Consider the following 15,183-nt stretch of genomic DNA (forward strand, 5'->3'; position numbering starts at 1 on the left):
CCCTTTGCTCCATGGGTTATTCCATGTGGGTTATTCCATGGCTTCCACTTTGCTCTGTGGGTTGTTCCACTGGGATTCCGTGGCTTCCACTTTCCTCCATGCATTATTCCATGGCTTCCACTTTTGTTCCACGTGGGTTATTCCACTGGGATTGCTTCCAGACCTTGGAAACTCTGATCCAAATCTATGGGATGGAATAAAAACCCAAAAGGGATTTTCTTAGGATGTTGGGTTTCAGTCTGAGCTGTGCAGGGCTTTGAAAAAGGGGCTGGGAATTCCTTGGAGGTCCCAGAGCAGGGACCTGCCCTGTCCTGGTGTCTCTGCTGGATCCAGGAGAGCCACGGGAGCCCCAGGATTTGGTTTTCCCTGCAGCTTTTCACCCCAATTCCAGGCACGGTGCTGGATCAGGCTTTGGGCATTTATTTATGGTGGAAAGCTCTGGTTTGATGCCTTTTTATCCTGAAGGGCTGCCAGGGTGTCGCTGTTGTGTTAAGGATGGGTGAATAGAGCAACACAGAGTTCAAATTCTCAGAAGGCAAAAGGCAAATTTATTAGAAACCACACTTTCTTTTATTGACAATTCTGAGAAAGCTGGACCTGATTGGTCCTTAATCAACACCCTCACGTCATTGGCTAATTAGGAACAGAACCCTTCTTGCACCTCTTACAAGATAACAGCACGTTCAAAACACCAGCTGCAGGATTGCTTTAATTCTTCCTCTGAGCTTTCTCAAAACTTCCCAGAGCAAGGCCTGGGAAAGTTTATCTGACTTTTTCTCTGACCAGACTTTCAGCATCCACAGCAGGAGCTGTGGCACAGGCAGGCTCTGTTCTGTGCCCTTGGCCTTCACCAGCAGCACCTTGGTGGCACAAAAGCCACCCCAGAAGTGCTCAAGGCTGGGTTGGGTGGAGCTCAGAGCGACCTGAGCTGGTGGAAGGTGTCCCTGTGCATGGACCTGGGTGGGCTTTAAATCCCTTCCAGCCCAAAACATCCTGGGATTTCAGGATATGGGGTCCAGACCGTGTTGGGAGGTGTTTCATGAATTCCCAGCCTGAGTGGGAAGTCCCTGCTCCTCTCTGGTGTTCCACAAAATTCACAGTGAGGATGTGAGGTCCTTAATCCTAAAATTCCCAGCCTGGTGTGAGGTCCCTGCTCTTTTCTGGTGTTCCACAAAATTTCCAGCCTGGATGTGAGGTCCTTCCTCCTTTCTGGTGTCCCATAAATTTTCCAGTCTGGATGAGAAGTCTTTGCACTCTCTGGTGTTCCACAAAATTCCCAGCCTGGAAGTGAGTGAGGTCCTTGCTCCTAAAATCCCCAGCCTGGAAGTGAGTGAGGTCCTTGCTCCTCTTGTAATCCCAGGAGAGAGGGAAAAGCGTGGCCCAAGGGACGTTTCCATGGCCAGGGTGTGACTCTTGTCTCCTGTGCTGCAGATCATCATTGTGGAGTTTGGTGGGAAGCCCTTCAGCTGCTCTGGGCTCACCCTGAGCCAGTGGTTCTGGTGCATTTTCATCGGAGTGGGAGAGCTCCTGTGGGGCCAGGTAAGGGCCAACCCCAAAATCCTGGCCCATCTTTCCCTCCCTGCCCTTGATCTCCCTGGTTTTTCTCCAGGGCAGCTCTTCAGGAAGGTGTTTAGGAAGGGGCTGATGCCCCTCCTCAGTTCCACACAGCTGCAGAGGGACACACCCAGCAGTGACAGGGACATTCCTGGTGTCCCCACTGGCAGCTACCCTGGGCTGGTGGCACTGGAGCTGATGCCTTGGGAAGGCTGAGCTAGAACAGGGACTAAGCAGAGCTAAAGAATAAACAGGGATTTATTAAAAGGAGCTCCTCCATGGATCCACCTTGGGCAGCACAAGAGCCCAGCCAGGGCTGCACCCAAATGAACCAAAATGGGCACAAAATGAGCCCAGGATGAACCAAAATGGGCACAAAATGAACCCAGGATGAACCAAAAATGGTCACAAAATGAACCTGAGATGGACCAAAATGGTCACAAGATGAACCCAAGATGGACCTAAAATGGTCACAAAATGCATGACTGGTCACAAGGTCTCACACTTTTATCAGTTCTGCTCCATTTGCATATTGGAGTTAATTGTCCAATTACATCTCCAGCCCATGCAGTCCCATCCTTGTTTTTCTCTCTTCATTCCATGTGGTTTGAGCTCCTGGGCTGAGATTTGGATCATTTGAAATTTGGATCATAGAGAGGGCCTGAAATTTTGATCATTTGAAACTTGGATCACAGAGAAGGAGTTGTTTTGTCTCCCTGCCCTGTGAACAGAGCTCACCAACACTTAGCACAAAGCTCAGACCCACAGCACAGGATCTAAAACCCACAAAAGCTAAACCCTCGGCACCACCACGCCCTCAGGCTAAGTCCCTGCTGTGTCCCTGAATGTCCCCAGCTGATCTGCACCGTGCCAACGAGCCACCTGAAGTTCCTGAAGGAGGCAGGGCACGGCATCACCAAGGAGGAGATCCCCGAGGAGGAGCTGCCCGAGGACGTGGACGAGATCGACCACGCGGAGATGGAGCTGCGGCGGGGGCAGATCCTGTGGTTCCGGGGGCTCAACAGGATCCAGACCCAGGTACTGGGGGGCAGCAGGGCTGGGGGGGCTCTGCCTGCTGTGTCTCCTCCTGTCTCTCTCCCCCTGCAGGGGCTCTGCCTGCTGAGAGGTGACAACTGCTGCTCGCAGGATGCCGTCGCCTCCCGGGCCAGGCTTAGACCTGTGCCTTTGCAGGGAGCCAGGAAAACCTGGATTTTGGGACAGCTGGGGGTGGGGGGAGGCTGTTGTGCTGCAGGCACCGTGCTGCTGCTCAGCAGGAGGCTGGATGTGTCACTGGTGGTCACCTCTGCATCACAGGAGGCTGTGAGGGGTGCACGGAGCCCCCCAGGCTCTGCTGGGATGCTGTTCCCAGTGGGAATGTGCCCAGCAGGGATCTGCCAGCACCAGAGCCTCCCTGGTGTGGCTCCTTGTGGCTCCTTGTGCCACCCCTCTGTGCCAGCTCCCTGTGCCCCACACCCAGAGCTCAGCCCCACGGCACACGAGGGGAGAAAATTGCTCAGTCTTCTTTTTACATCTCTTGGTTTTCCCTCACTTTCTCCCCTGATTTTTTCCTTTTTCCCCACCCCAGAAGGGTGGATTTTTGCTCCCACCAAGCAGGGAGAGCTCCGTGCCCCTCGCTTTCCCTGGAGGCCAGGGCAGAGCTGTCCCACGGAGGGAAGTTCTGGTGTCCCCAGGCAGGCAGAGCTGCTGGGTCACCTTTGTTCCTCCTCTGTGACAAACAAACGGGAAATGGGGCTGGGGCAGAGGTCACTTCCCTTCTCTGTGGCTTCAGGGTGAAGCTCAGCCTCGGTTCCTGGCTGGTTGGGAGCCCCGAGGGGCAGCTGGGCTCTGTGTGGGGGTAACCAGTGCTTCACTGACATGAGGAACGTGCTGGGAGCTTCCAGGACCTCCTGGAAGTGCTGCAGATGTGCTGGGAACCTGGGAGCTCTGCAGGGCTGCAGTGCCAGAGGTGCCCCTGGAGCTTCCTGGGTGCTTCCCTGTGCTGGAGCTGAGATGGGCTCCTGCCACGTGAGAAATGGGTGCTGGCACCTCCTGGAGCCTCTCTGGGGTCCAACCTGAGCACGGGGGGGGCTCCTGTCCCCATTTGGGGTGTGTGAAAAGGGCTCAGGGGAGAAGTGGGACATCAGAGTGGGGCAGGAGCGAAGCCATGTGTGAAACACCTGGGGCTGGAGGAGGTGCCCAGAAGGTGCCACAGGGCTGGCATCACCCAGCCACAAAGTGCCCAGGAAGCCACGGATGCTGCTCAGTTCCTCAAGCCCACTGAGGAACACTTCCTCAGTTCCACGGATGCTGCTCAGTTCCTGGAGCCTTGGGACACATCCACAGGGCAGCCATGGCCCCACCACCAGGGTGCTGCATGCCCAGCAGCCCCGAGGCTGGGAGAGGGGCTGGCACACCTCCTGCTGCCATGGGGGCTGTGGGGAGCCCGTGGAGCGTCCCCAAAGTGGCCCCACGGGGCTGAGGCACCAGGAGCCCTTCCCCACCAGCTGCCCACTCGCACTCTGCCCACCCTCTCTGCCTCTCTCTGCTCCTCCTGCAGATTTTTGGATAACCCCAGGTGTTTCCTCTGCCACTGCCTCCCTTTTCCTGGTGGGGGGATCAACCCTGCCGCTCTGGCTGCCCTGGGAAGGGCAGAGCTGGGCACTCTCTCTGCTCCCCCCCAACACCACCAGCAAAACCCCACGTGGGTTTCAGGGAGCGTGGGGTGGGGGGGGGTGGCTCTTTCCTCCTTCCTCCTCCTCTTCCTCGTCTCTCCATCCTCCTCCTTCCTTGCTGTGTGTCTGCCCGCCCTCCCCTGTCCCCTGTCCCTGTCCCTGGCCGGGTGTCGCTATCTCACTCTCTGGTTCTTTGCAGATGGACGTAGTTTACACATTCCAGACCGGCGCCTCCTCTTTGCAGGGAGCCCTCAGGAGACAGCCTTCCATCGTGAGCCAGCACCACGATGTAAAAAATGTTTCTAGCCCAACCCATGTAGCTCTTTCCTCCGTCAATTCCACTCCCACCACTTCTGCTGTTGCTGCTGCTGCTGCATCTCCTCCTGCGGGCAGTGAGTGATGGTCTCTATTACAATGCATGACTTTAATAACCACAGAGAGCACCTGCACCCCCCTAACCCCGCCTGTTTCTCTCCCTCTCAGCCTTCACTCACACACTCAGTCCCAAACCTGAAGGATGGGGCGGGAAACCCTTCAAAACCCCAGTTTTTTATGCTGTTAACAAAGTTATGAACCTTTCTGGTCCTTTCCCCCCCCAGTTCCTTGTTGCTTCCTCCAGTTTTACCTCTTCTCCTCCTTTGCAGGGCTGGTGTTTGAGTCCACCCTCCTGAGGGCGGGCAAAAATTGGCAGTTCTTGCTCAAAACCCCCCGAGTTCACGAGCATTGCTGGGAGAAGGGCAAGGCTGAGCCCAAATCCTGCTGGTTCTTCCCACTGCCCGGCCCTGGGACACCCCAGGGATGGGCAGAGGAGTTGCTTGAAATCTCTTCTGGAGGCAGAGTGGCCGCTGGGACTGTCCCCAGGGCTGGCTGAGCCACGGCCAGGAGGGACAGGCAGGATTTGCTCCTGCCCTGGGTGCTGCCTGTGGACAGCCCTGCCCGTGGCTCAGCTGGTGACACCTCGGGGCTGCTGTCCCCCTCTCTGTCCCCACCTGGGGACTTGCATGGCCTGGGGACATCCCTGTGCTGCCCTGGGGCTCTGCTGGTGCCCAGGGCAGCCAGAGGATCCCCAGTGCCCACCTTGCTCTGCACACTCTGGATCCCGGGGTGTGCAGACACTGCTCTGCATGGAAAAGGGCATGGAACACAATTTCTGCTGGATCCCAGTGGGAATTCTGGATCTGGCACTGGGTTTTCAGACCCCAAAAAAGGCCCTGTCTGGTGCAGGGCTCTCTCTCTGTTCATCGTGGGCTGCTCTGCACATGCTGGATCCCAGGGTGTGCAGACACTGCTCTGCATGGAAATGGGCATGGAACACAATTCCTGCTGGATCCCAGTGGGAATGCTGAGTCCTGGATCTGGCACTGGGTCTCCAGACCCTACAAAAAGCCCTCTGTGTGTTCATCACAGGCTGCTCTGCACATGCTGGATCCCAGGGTGTGCAGACACACAACTGTGCATGGAAATGGGCACGGAAGCCACATTCCTGCTGGATCCCAGTGGGAATTCTGGGTCCTGGATCTGGCACTGGGTTTTCAGACCCCAAAAAGGCTCTGTCTGGTGCAGGGCTCTCTCTCTGTTCATCGTGGGCTGCTCTGCACATGCTGGATCCCAGGGTGTGCAGACACACAACTGTGCATGGAAATGGGCACGGAAGCCACATTCCTGCTGGATCCCAGTGGGAATGCTGGATCCTGGCTTTCCAGACCCCCCAAAAAAGGCCCTGTCCGATGTAGAACCCCTCTGTGTGTGGGGTGTTGGGGCTGGTGAGCACGTGGCCGTGGGTTCTGTCTGCAGGCTGGGAGCAGGGAATGTGGCTCTGCTGGATAATTAGCTTTTTTATTGCACAGTCACTTCTCCCTGTTCTCTGATTAGAGAAATACCCTCGGTGACTTTCTGGAGAGCTTTCAGCCTCTGCTGTTTATGCACTGTGGGGGAGGAGAGAGAATTTGGGATAATTTTGTTTTCTCTCTGTTTAGCTGACTCTGAGGCTGGCAGCTGATTGAGTTTAACCCCAGCAATTCTGGAGCAGCACAGCTGCCTCCTGCATCTGGGAAAACCTCCAGGATTTCCTGATGGAACAAAATCTGCCTAGAGGGGCTCAGAGCAGAGGGTGTGCAGGGGGGGATGAGATCAAAATGCAGCTTTTTTGCAGTCTGTGGATCCATGTTTTCCCCATTTTGCAGCGGGGGAATAGAAAACTTGGATAGCTCGTGCAAACTTCACCAGGAGCTAACCCAGGTCTCCAAATTTCCTGCTGTTTTTCTTGCCTGGATTTCTCTTGTTTCCCTCTGCTGCTTCCATCTCTCCCAAAGCTCCTCTTCCCTCCACGCAGATCCGTGGTGTCCCTCTCCCGTGGATGAGCTTTTCCAGGGCTGGATTTGCTGTGTCCCTCCTGGAGTTGCTGCAGAGCTCTCAGGAATTGGTGGTCAGGTTTTGGCAGAGCCGAGCTGGGAATTCTGCCCTGGACTGAGGGCAGAGCCAGGGATGTCACTCCCGCGGGGCTCTCACCCAGCACGTGGAGGTTTCACGGGAATCATCCCAAGCCTGGAGGTTGCATTTGAAGCTTCCAGGTGGAGAGGAGGCGGGAGAGGGAGGGAGGGAGGGGTTCCAGGCTGGAATTCAGCTCTGCTGGCGCTGCCTGCCTCATTCACAGCACATTTCCTCCCTGTTCCCTTCCTTTGGGAGGGAACGGCTGAATTCATCTCGCAGCAGGTGATGGAGAAAGAAGGGAGGAAAATCTGAGGGAAGCTGCAGCAGGAGCTCCTTGAGGGGGCCGAGCAGGAGGCTGAGCACAGATTCCCTGGAATTGCTCCAGGGAGCCTTCCCTGCTGCTCCTGGCAGTGCTGGACAAATCTCCAGGGCTCTGGAGGTGATTCCTTGGGAGAGGAGAGCTCTGAGAGGGGGAGGCTTCTGTGGAGCTGCTCCCAAATCTGAGCTTGTAGATGCCACCTGCTCGTGGCTGTGACAGTCCCTGGGTCTCCTTGGCCACCTCCTCGTGGCTGTGACAGTCCCTGGGTCTCCTTGGCCATCTCCTCGTGGTTGTGACAGTCCCTGGGTCTCCTTTGCCACCTCCTCATGGCTGTGACAGTGCCTAGGTCTCCTTGGCTTGGTTGGATTCGTTCTCCTTGGTTGAGTTGGTGTCTTAGGGCTCAGGATTTGCTGTTCCCAAGTCGTTGCTGGGAATTCCTGACAGATGATCAGTCCTGAGGTGGCCCCGGTGGTGTCCCTTGTCCTGTGCGTTCACCTGAATTGATCCAAGGTCATCAGTGCACAAATCCAGCTCTGAATTGGTTCCCAGCTCCTTGAAATTCCCGTTTTTCCAGGCCAGTGGTGCTCCAGGCTCACGCCCTTGGGTGTGTGCCCTGTTCCCTGTGCAGGAGCTCCTGGGGCTGCTTCCAGCTGGGATGGGCCGAGCCCATGCCAGGAAATTCCTCCTGATCCTGAGCCAGGTGCATCCCTGAGAGGGGCAGGGAGAACTCCAGGGTTCCAGGCACACGGAAGGAATTCCCTGCTCTGGTTTTGTGGGATCAGAGATCCTCAGGAGGGGCTTGGCTGTCCTGGGAGATGAATTCCCACCTGGAGGGGTGCCACACCCAGGGACAGTTCAAATAAAGAGACAGGTTAAATGAAGAGACAGTTTAAATAAAGAGTTTAAATAAAGGGACAGTTTAAATAAAGAGACAGATTAAATAAAGGGACAGTTTAAATAAAGAGTTTAAATGAAGGGACAGTTTAAATAAAGAGACAGTTTAAATAAAGAGTTTAAATGAAGGGACAGTGTGGCCCAGCCCATCTCACCAGGATCTGGGGTGAGCTCTCTGCTCCCCTCACTCCTGCAGCCCACAGAGCACCCACAGCTCCTTTCCCTCACCACCCAGGGGATTTCTGCATTCTTCCCCCTCCCCTCCCTCAGCTGGAAGGATTCCCACAGGGAATCCCTTTTGTGGGATCTGTGGATCTCCTGTTTGTGCTGCAGTTTCATCCATGGGGACAGCACGGGAGCAGGCAGGGGATGTTCCTCAGGGGTGGGGAGCAGGTGGAGGCAGCTGAGGAGGAGCAAAGCTCCTTCCATGGGGCTGGAGACCGAGCACAACGACTGAAATGGCTCCAGGGAGCCTTCCCTGCTGCTTCCAGGGGTCTGGGAGAGGAGATGTGGTCCCACACGAGCTCTGCTCCACAGAGCTGAGGCTTCTGTTGCTTCCCTGGAACCCCAGCAGGGCTGGGATGTGACACTTGTCACCCACCTGAGCCCAAACCTGTGAGCTGGAAGGGTTTGAGGCTGGAATTCCAGAGGATCTGGAGGGAGCAGGGAATCCACCACCCAGGTGTGTTCCCAGAGCTCTCCCTCCCAGTGCAGTGGAGGTGGCAGAGCCGTGCCCTGGTGCTCTGGATCTCCTGCTTGAGCCTGGATTTCGGTGGAGCTGCCCCAGGGCTTTCCCAGGATCACGTGTGTGCGGCTGGAATTCCTTCAGAATATCCAGCAGAATCTGAACTGCTTGCCAGCTCCATCAAATTCCCATTTTTGACTGCCTTTGGAAACCACTGGGTCTCCTGCAGGCGCAGGGAAGGCTCCAGAGCTCCAGCAGTGTGGGGAACCCCTCACAGACCTGGACCTTCACCTGCATCCTCACAGCACCCACCTGGATCTCTGCTTCCAGGGGCTCCAAAAAAGCTGGAGACGCCTTTGGCAAGCCGCATTCCTTTGCAGAGCTGTAGGAAGGACCCTCCCAACCCCACGCAGGGCTCCCACAGCAGAGTTTTCCCCCCGCTGTTTGCCTAACCCACCTCTTTTTGGAGCCCTAGTTCCCCCACCTCGTCCGTTGTGTCGTGTCCGTCCACCCCGGGGCGTGCACACCCCCACACCAAATTAACGACTAATTAACGCCTCCTGGCTTCCATCCATCCAGACTGGTGATGTTGGGGTGGCGGTTTGGAGTCGTCCTGTCTTTTCTTGCAGCTTCTGAGGCTGGTGGGTTCCCAGCACCCCCGTAGTGCCTGACTCTGCCCCCGGTTCACCGTAGATGTCTCATTTTTGACCGAGCTGTCTGTTCAGTGGTGATTTTGTCGCTGTGGTCGTGGTGTTTTTTTTTTTTTGTTTTTTTTTTTCGTTCGATGGTTGTCTCTCATCATTTATTTCACTTTCTCCCTCGAGCCCTGCCCTCCGGCAGCACCACTGACCCCTTTGTTTTCTCTCCCCACGCCGCCCAGATCAAAGTGGTGAATGCGTTCCGTAGCTCCCTGTACGAAGGCCTCGAGAAACCCGAATCCAGAAGCTCCATCCATAACTTCATGACTCACCCAGAGTTCATCCTGGAGGAAGACGAGCCTCGGACACCATTCCTTGACGGCACCGAAGACGAGCCCGAGCCTGACGGACTCCAAAAGCGAGGTGGGGGCAGCCTGGGGGGCTCCACGGCCCTCAACAGGAACAACAACGCCGTGGACAGCGAGTTCAGCTTCCCCGAGCCCGGGAGCCCCTTCCACAGCCTGGAGACCTCTGTTTGACCTTAGAACTTGGAATTCCCCCTCCTCCTCCTCCTCTTCCTCGTCCTCATCCACCTGGGCCCTGTGTGATCCCAGCACCAGTAACTGATCACACGCTGCGGTCAAACTGCTCATGCCTGTATCATCAGCTGGGGGGTTTTTGGGGTTTTTTTGGGGGGTGGGGGGTCTAATGTGTTTTTTTTTCCTTTTTGTTTTGTTTCATTTTGTTTTTATTTTTTACCGTTATTTAGCAGTGGGAAGCAGAGTACCACCACGCTGGGTGTTGGGAGAGAGGCTAAGCCAAAAAAAAAAACCAAAAAAAAAACCAAAAAAAAAAAGAAACCAATTGTGCATCTCCATCCCTGATTTTCCGTGGTACTCACCCAGGGGAAGCTGCCAGGTTCTTTCCTCTCCAAGAGTTGGGCTCCAGGCACCTGGAGCCACGGGGTTTTCACTTTGGAAAAATGCATGTTCCAAGGAAATTCAAATTGTTGTAGTCTTACACGCCCTCAGCCCGAAGGCTGGGGGTGCACTTGTGACTTGAGTTGATTTTTTTTTGTGGATTTTTTTTTTTTCACACGTGGTTTTTAGGGTTTTTTTCTTCTCATGTTGGGGTTTGCTCTTTGCTTGTGGGATTTGCTCCCCTACCCCGTGGCAAGTGGGGAGGGGCAGTCACTGCTCCAGTGTGAAAATTAAGGAATAAAGTAAAAATCCCAGCCAGGGGAAGGTGTTTACTCCAAGGTTCAGAGATCCAGGGATGCCCACCAGTCTTCCACCTTTGAAAAATGGTACCTGGGCTTCTTCCAGCTCCCCACACGTTTTTCTCTCTCTTGTTTCCAGACTGGGAGATGAGAAATGAAGGTGGCTTGGCTCTAATTTTGCTGGAGGGGAGAAATTCTGATTTTCCTGCAAAGGTGGAGGTGAAACTGCCAGGGAAAAAGGTGGGGAGAGCCCCCCAGTTGTGAGGGATGCAGCTTCTTCCTGAGGAATTCTCTAGGAATTCTCTTCTCCTCCTCTAGGAGAGGCCTCTGTGCTGCTCTTGGTCAGGGGGGAAACTTGGGGAGAGGATTTTTGCAGCTCTCCCAGCTCCTGCCCTCCAGAGCAGAGAGATTTTTGCCCTTTTTTTTTAGTGCTCTTGAGGTCCAGCACCCCTGAGCCTCACAGTGATGTGGGAGGAGGCTCCAGCCATGCCCAAAAGCTGTGGGAATCTGAGTGGGGACCTCCTGAATCCTGGGAGGGATCAACCCAGCTGTCTCATGGTCCACTGGAAGGCTCCTGGATGATCCCAGATTTTCCTGGGGGTTTGGCCTGGGTGGCTGCAGGTCTCCCAGAGAAGGAAGCTTGGCCTCACCTGGCTGCTTTTTTTTTGGAGGTCATCTCCTCCCCTTGAGCCCTGCCTCACCTCCAGCCCTGGGAACAACCCAGGGAGAGTCCCTTTCCTTGGAGCTGCCTCTGGATTGTCCCTCTGGCCATCCCTGGAGCAGGAGCAGGGTTTGGGCTCCTCCTTGCCCTGGGGGAAGCTCTGCCACCTCCCTGCTCTCCTCCATCCCCTCTGGCTGAGAGCATGAGCTGGAAGCGAGGCCATTCCCAGCCCTGGATGGGAAAACGCTGGGATTGCAAACCCTGAGGGAGGGTTTTTTGGTTGTTTTTTTTTTTTTTTGAGGAAAGGCTGGCTCTGGCTGGGTTCTCCTCCCCTGTCCTGCCAGGAACGCACAGCGGAATCTCCCGTGCCTTGTCCGAGCACTGCCTGCAGCACCTCCTGCCACGCCAGGCCCAGATCTTTGCCAAGATTTAAGTGTTCCTTAAACCACAACGCAAACCAAGCGTCTCTGTGTCCTTCCCTGGGCTGGGAGGAAGAGGAGGAGGAGGAGGAGGGAAGGACGAGCTCCTTTTTTCCTGCTGAGGAAAGGTCTTTATCCCAAAAATCCCAAATATCCTGGATATCCTGAGTGTCCCACCCTGGTGCTGGCGAGCTGGGCTTTGTTCACTGCCAACAGCAAGAGGAAAATGCCACCACTGCCCGTCCCCAGTGCAAATTCAGTGTCCACCCCATGCCCTCCTTGCCTCCCTCCCCCAAAAAAATAACCCAGGGGAGTGAGGGGATCTTGGGTTAAACACGTGGAAAAACAACAACAACAACAACAACAAAAAAAAAAACCCAAATGAGGGGTGGTTGTGGGGTTTTGGTTCTGTGCTAAAGGTGACGTTGCTTAAAAAAAAAACAAAAAAAAAAAAAATCCAAACGAGGGGGGGTTGGGGGGTTTTGGTTCTGTGCTAAAGGTGACGTTGCTTAAAAAAAAAACAAAAAAAAAAAAAATCCAAACGAGGGGGGGTTGGGGGGTTTTGGTTCTGTGCTAAAGGTGACGTTGCTTAAAAAAAAAACAAAAAAAAAAAAAATCCAAACGAGGGGGGGTTGGGGGGTTTTGGTTCTGTGCTAAAGGTGACGTTGCTTAAAAAAAAAAAAAAAAAAAAAGAGATGATATGGTGTTCTTACAAGCTTACATAAATATTTATTAAATACTTTTTGGGGGGATGCACCAATATTTTTTTTTTCCTTTTGATATTTTTTTTAATACCTCAGACCTGTTGAAAAAAAAAAAAAGAAATAAAAAAAATAAAAGAAAGACTCAAACCAACAACAACTTCAAGCCAACTTTGGAGGCTCTCAAAGTCACTCCCAAAAATCTGTGACTGGCAGGGTTTGCCACAAGGGTCTGGTCGTTCCTTTAGTTTGCTCTATTTTTGTCGTTCTAGTTTCCATTTTAGGAGTGGGGGGAGGGAGAAATAATGTTAAATAAATATTATGCAAAAAAAAAAGAAAAAAAAAAGAAAAAGAAAAAAAATCTAGTTTTCTTTAGCTCAGAAACTGATATTTTTACGTCAGCCATATGTATTTTGTTTAAAGAAAAGAAAATAAATCTTGAGTCCCACCACTGCTTGAGGGCAGTTGCAAGGGACACTTTAATTAATTCCGTGGATTAATTAATTCAGCCATCGGATGCCAGTCAGCTTCCTTTTCTCTGAGCAGCCATCTTTCTACTAGCCGTGAGTTGGATGACACAAATGGGGTTTTTTTATATAAATATCTATAAATTATGTTGGTGTATGGCTGGTTGCTTCAAGTATAAATGTTTCTTGTGCAGATTTCCTGTAAAGTTCTGTTCTTTTGGGTTAAGTTTCAGTGATATCCTGGCAGCAGCTGACTCTTGGCTTAAGTTATTGAGGACATTACACAAAAAAAAAATAAAAATAAAAAAAGAGATTTGGGGGAGATTGGTGCTCCAAAAAAAAGGCATGGTCGGCGGCACGGACTTTTGGGGACTTTCTGCAACATGCCTTGACTAGGGGGAGATATAAATATCCATATAAATATATATTATTATGAATAATTTCTGGGTTTTTTGCTTTGTTTGAACTGCCACGAGTGCGCGCGGAGCAGGGGAGGGCCGGCGCAGGAAGCAAAGCCACCCCCTCCCTCCTCCTTGTGATCAACTTGCCTTGGAATGCTTTGTTATTAAAACACTCTGAACATCCTTCTGCATCCAGTTCTTGATCCCAGCAGGGCGGATTTGCGGATTTTCCGTGGATTTTCCGTGGATTTTCCGTGGAATTGGCGGATTGGTACCAAAGACACCGCGGCCCGTGTGCCGGCCAGGCAGCTCTTGAGGCTTTCTCCTGCTGAGGTTTTGATGATTTGTACAGGGAGAAGGGTGTGGGGAGGGGGGTTAATTTCAATATATTTTTTTTTTTTTTCCCAAAGGTTTTCCGTGCAATAAAGTGAAATTTTCCAACCGATCTCAAGAAGGAAATAAACTAAACCGCGTTTGAGCATGGGCGGCCTTTTCCCCCCTCACGCCCGGGCCTGGAGGCCTCAGCTCCTCTCTGAGGGGAAAAAAACCACTGAGCTGGAAAAAAATCCCACCCCAAACGCCCGAGGGCATCTCCAGGTGCCACTGCCAGCTCCTGGCACCCTCTGGCACCACCCTGGGAAGGTTTTTGTCCCTCTGTGGGGGACATTGGCCTGCATGGCTTCTGCTCCGTCCCCAACCCCCCTGGGCCCAAAACGCCTCCTGCACCCCCAGATCTCCCCTCAGGGCACAGGGATGTGGGGAATCCTTTTCCTGCTTTTTTTTCCTGCTCCTTTTCCACCCAAACAGGATTTTTTTTTGCCCCCCCAACACGGATTTTGGCGTTTCTTCCTCTCCAGCAACCCCGACTGCTCTGCCCGAATCTCCCAATTTTCATCCAGCAAAACCCATGGTTAAAACTGCCTTTAGTTTATTTCCTCCCCTTCAATAAATATATATATATATACAGTCTGAACTCAACATTTATGTGTGTGTATATATATTTATCCAACGCTCTCACAAAACAAAAAAACTTTCTTTTGAAGAGGGCACGTGGAGCCGAGTTTTTCTTTCTTTTTTTTTTTCAGTAACTCAGTATAATAAGCACTGGTATTTTTGTATAAAAAACAGGAGAGAGAAAAAAGAAAAAAAAAACCAAAATACAAAACAAAAGACTGAATATTATGTGGTATGCATGACATTAAAAAACAAAACAATGGTGGTTTCAAAGCAATATGTACCCTGGTGTGTTTGCCATATCCTAGAGTCCAGCTTAAAGTGCACCTGATCTGTATTGCATTTTGATATTAATCTCTATGTACAATGTTTTGCATGTAATTTATATAGATCTTGGGAGGAAAAAAAAAAAAAAAAAAGAATCTGAATGAATTGTCCGTTGGCTTCTTCTGAGAAAACAAACTCCAAGCAGAGCTAAAACTCCAAAGTGGAAGCAGCAGAATGGTTGAAGGGTGGGAAAAAGGGGGTGCAGTAAAAAAAAAGAAATGAAGAGGGAGAAGGGGAACGGTTTGGAATCAATAAAGTTTTTGGCTCTGAGCAGAAACGATGCATCCGGAGAATAAAATGTGTGACTGTGCCCTGCTCCGTGTGTCCGGCAGCTCCGGGGATTCTGTCCCAAACCCTGCCCAGGAATGGCTGCAGTGGGGTGGAAACAGGGATCCAGCACAGCCCAAACTCCACTCAGAGTGAGGTTTCTGTTATTTAATTGATTCTTTTTCCACCACCTGCAAGCAAAGTGCCCAAATTGCTGCCAAACGCCACCAAAAAGGAGCGGCTGGGCCCTGAGGGGCTGCCCTGGGTAATAATTTATATAGACCCCATATGTCTTATTCACATTCTCTCAACACAGCCATAATTCTCTCTCTCAGGAGAGGAGATTTTTGTCCTGGGGAAGGCAGTGAGAAGCTTTTGGCTGTGGAGCAGAAACGATGCACCCGGAGAATAAAATGTGTGACTGTGCCCTGCTCCGTGTGTCCGGCAGCTCCGGGGATTCTGTCCCAAACCCTGCCCAGGAATGGCTCCAGTGGGGTGGAAACAGGGATCTAACACAGCCCAAACTCCCCTCAGTGTGGGGTTTCTGTTACTGAGTCTTCTTCCACCAAGCAAAG

General features: G+C 52.6%; 1 protein-coding gene across 11 annotated transcripts in view; it reads left to right on the forward strand.

Annotated features, from left to right (window-relative positions):
* Window positions 1-11,965, forward strand: part of ATP2B4 (ATPase plasma membrane Ca2+ transporting 4) — a 58,938-nt gene extending 46,973 nt beyond the window's left edge. For 6 of the 11 annotated variants that reach the window (XM_041422488.1, XM_041422494.1, XM_041422491.1 and 3 more), the window contains 4 exons: window positions 1,432-1,539; window positions 2,410-2,592; window positions 4,426-4,515; window positions 9,435-11,965. In XM_041422488.1, the coding sequence (XP_041278422.1) occupies window positions 1,432-1,539; window positions 2,410-2,592; window positions 4,426-4,515; window positions 9,435-9,731 (678 nt within the window). In that variant the 3' untranslated portion in view covers window positions 9,732-11,965. Of the gene's footprint in view, window positions 1-1,431; window positions 1,540-2,409; window positions 2,593-4,425; window positions 4,627-9,434 lie in introns of those variants that run through there. The other 5 variants (XM_041422497.1, XM_041422499.1, XM_041422495.1 and 2 more) reach the window with 3 other exon arrangements.
* Window positions 11,966-15,183: the final 3,218 nt, after the last annotated feature.

This window comes from Onychostruthus taczanowskii, unplaced genomic scaffold (genome assembly GCF_017590055.1).
Source record: "Onychostruthus taczanowskii isolate IOZ18803 unplaced genomic scaffold, ASM1759005v1 scaffold74, whole genome shotgun sequence".
Lineage (NCBI taxonomy): Eukaryota > Metazoa > Chordata > Aves > Passeriformes > Passeridae > Onychostruthus > Onychostruthus taczanowskii.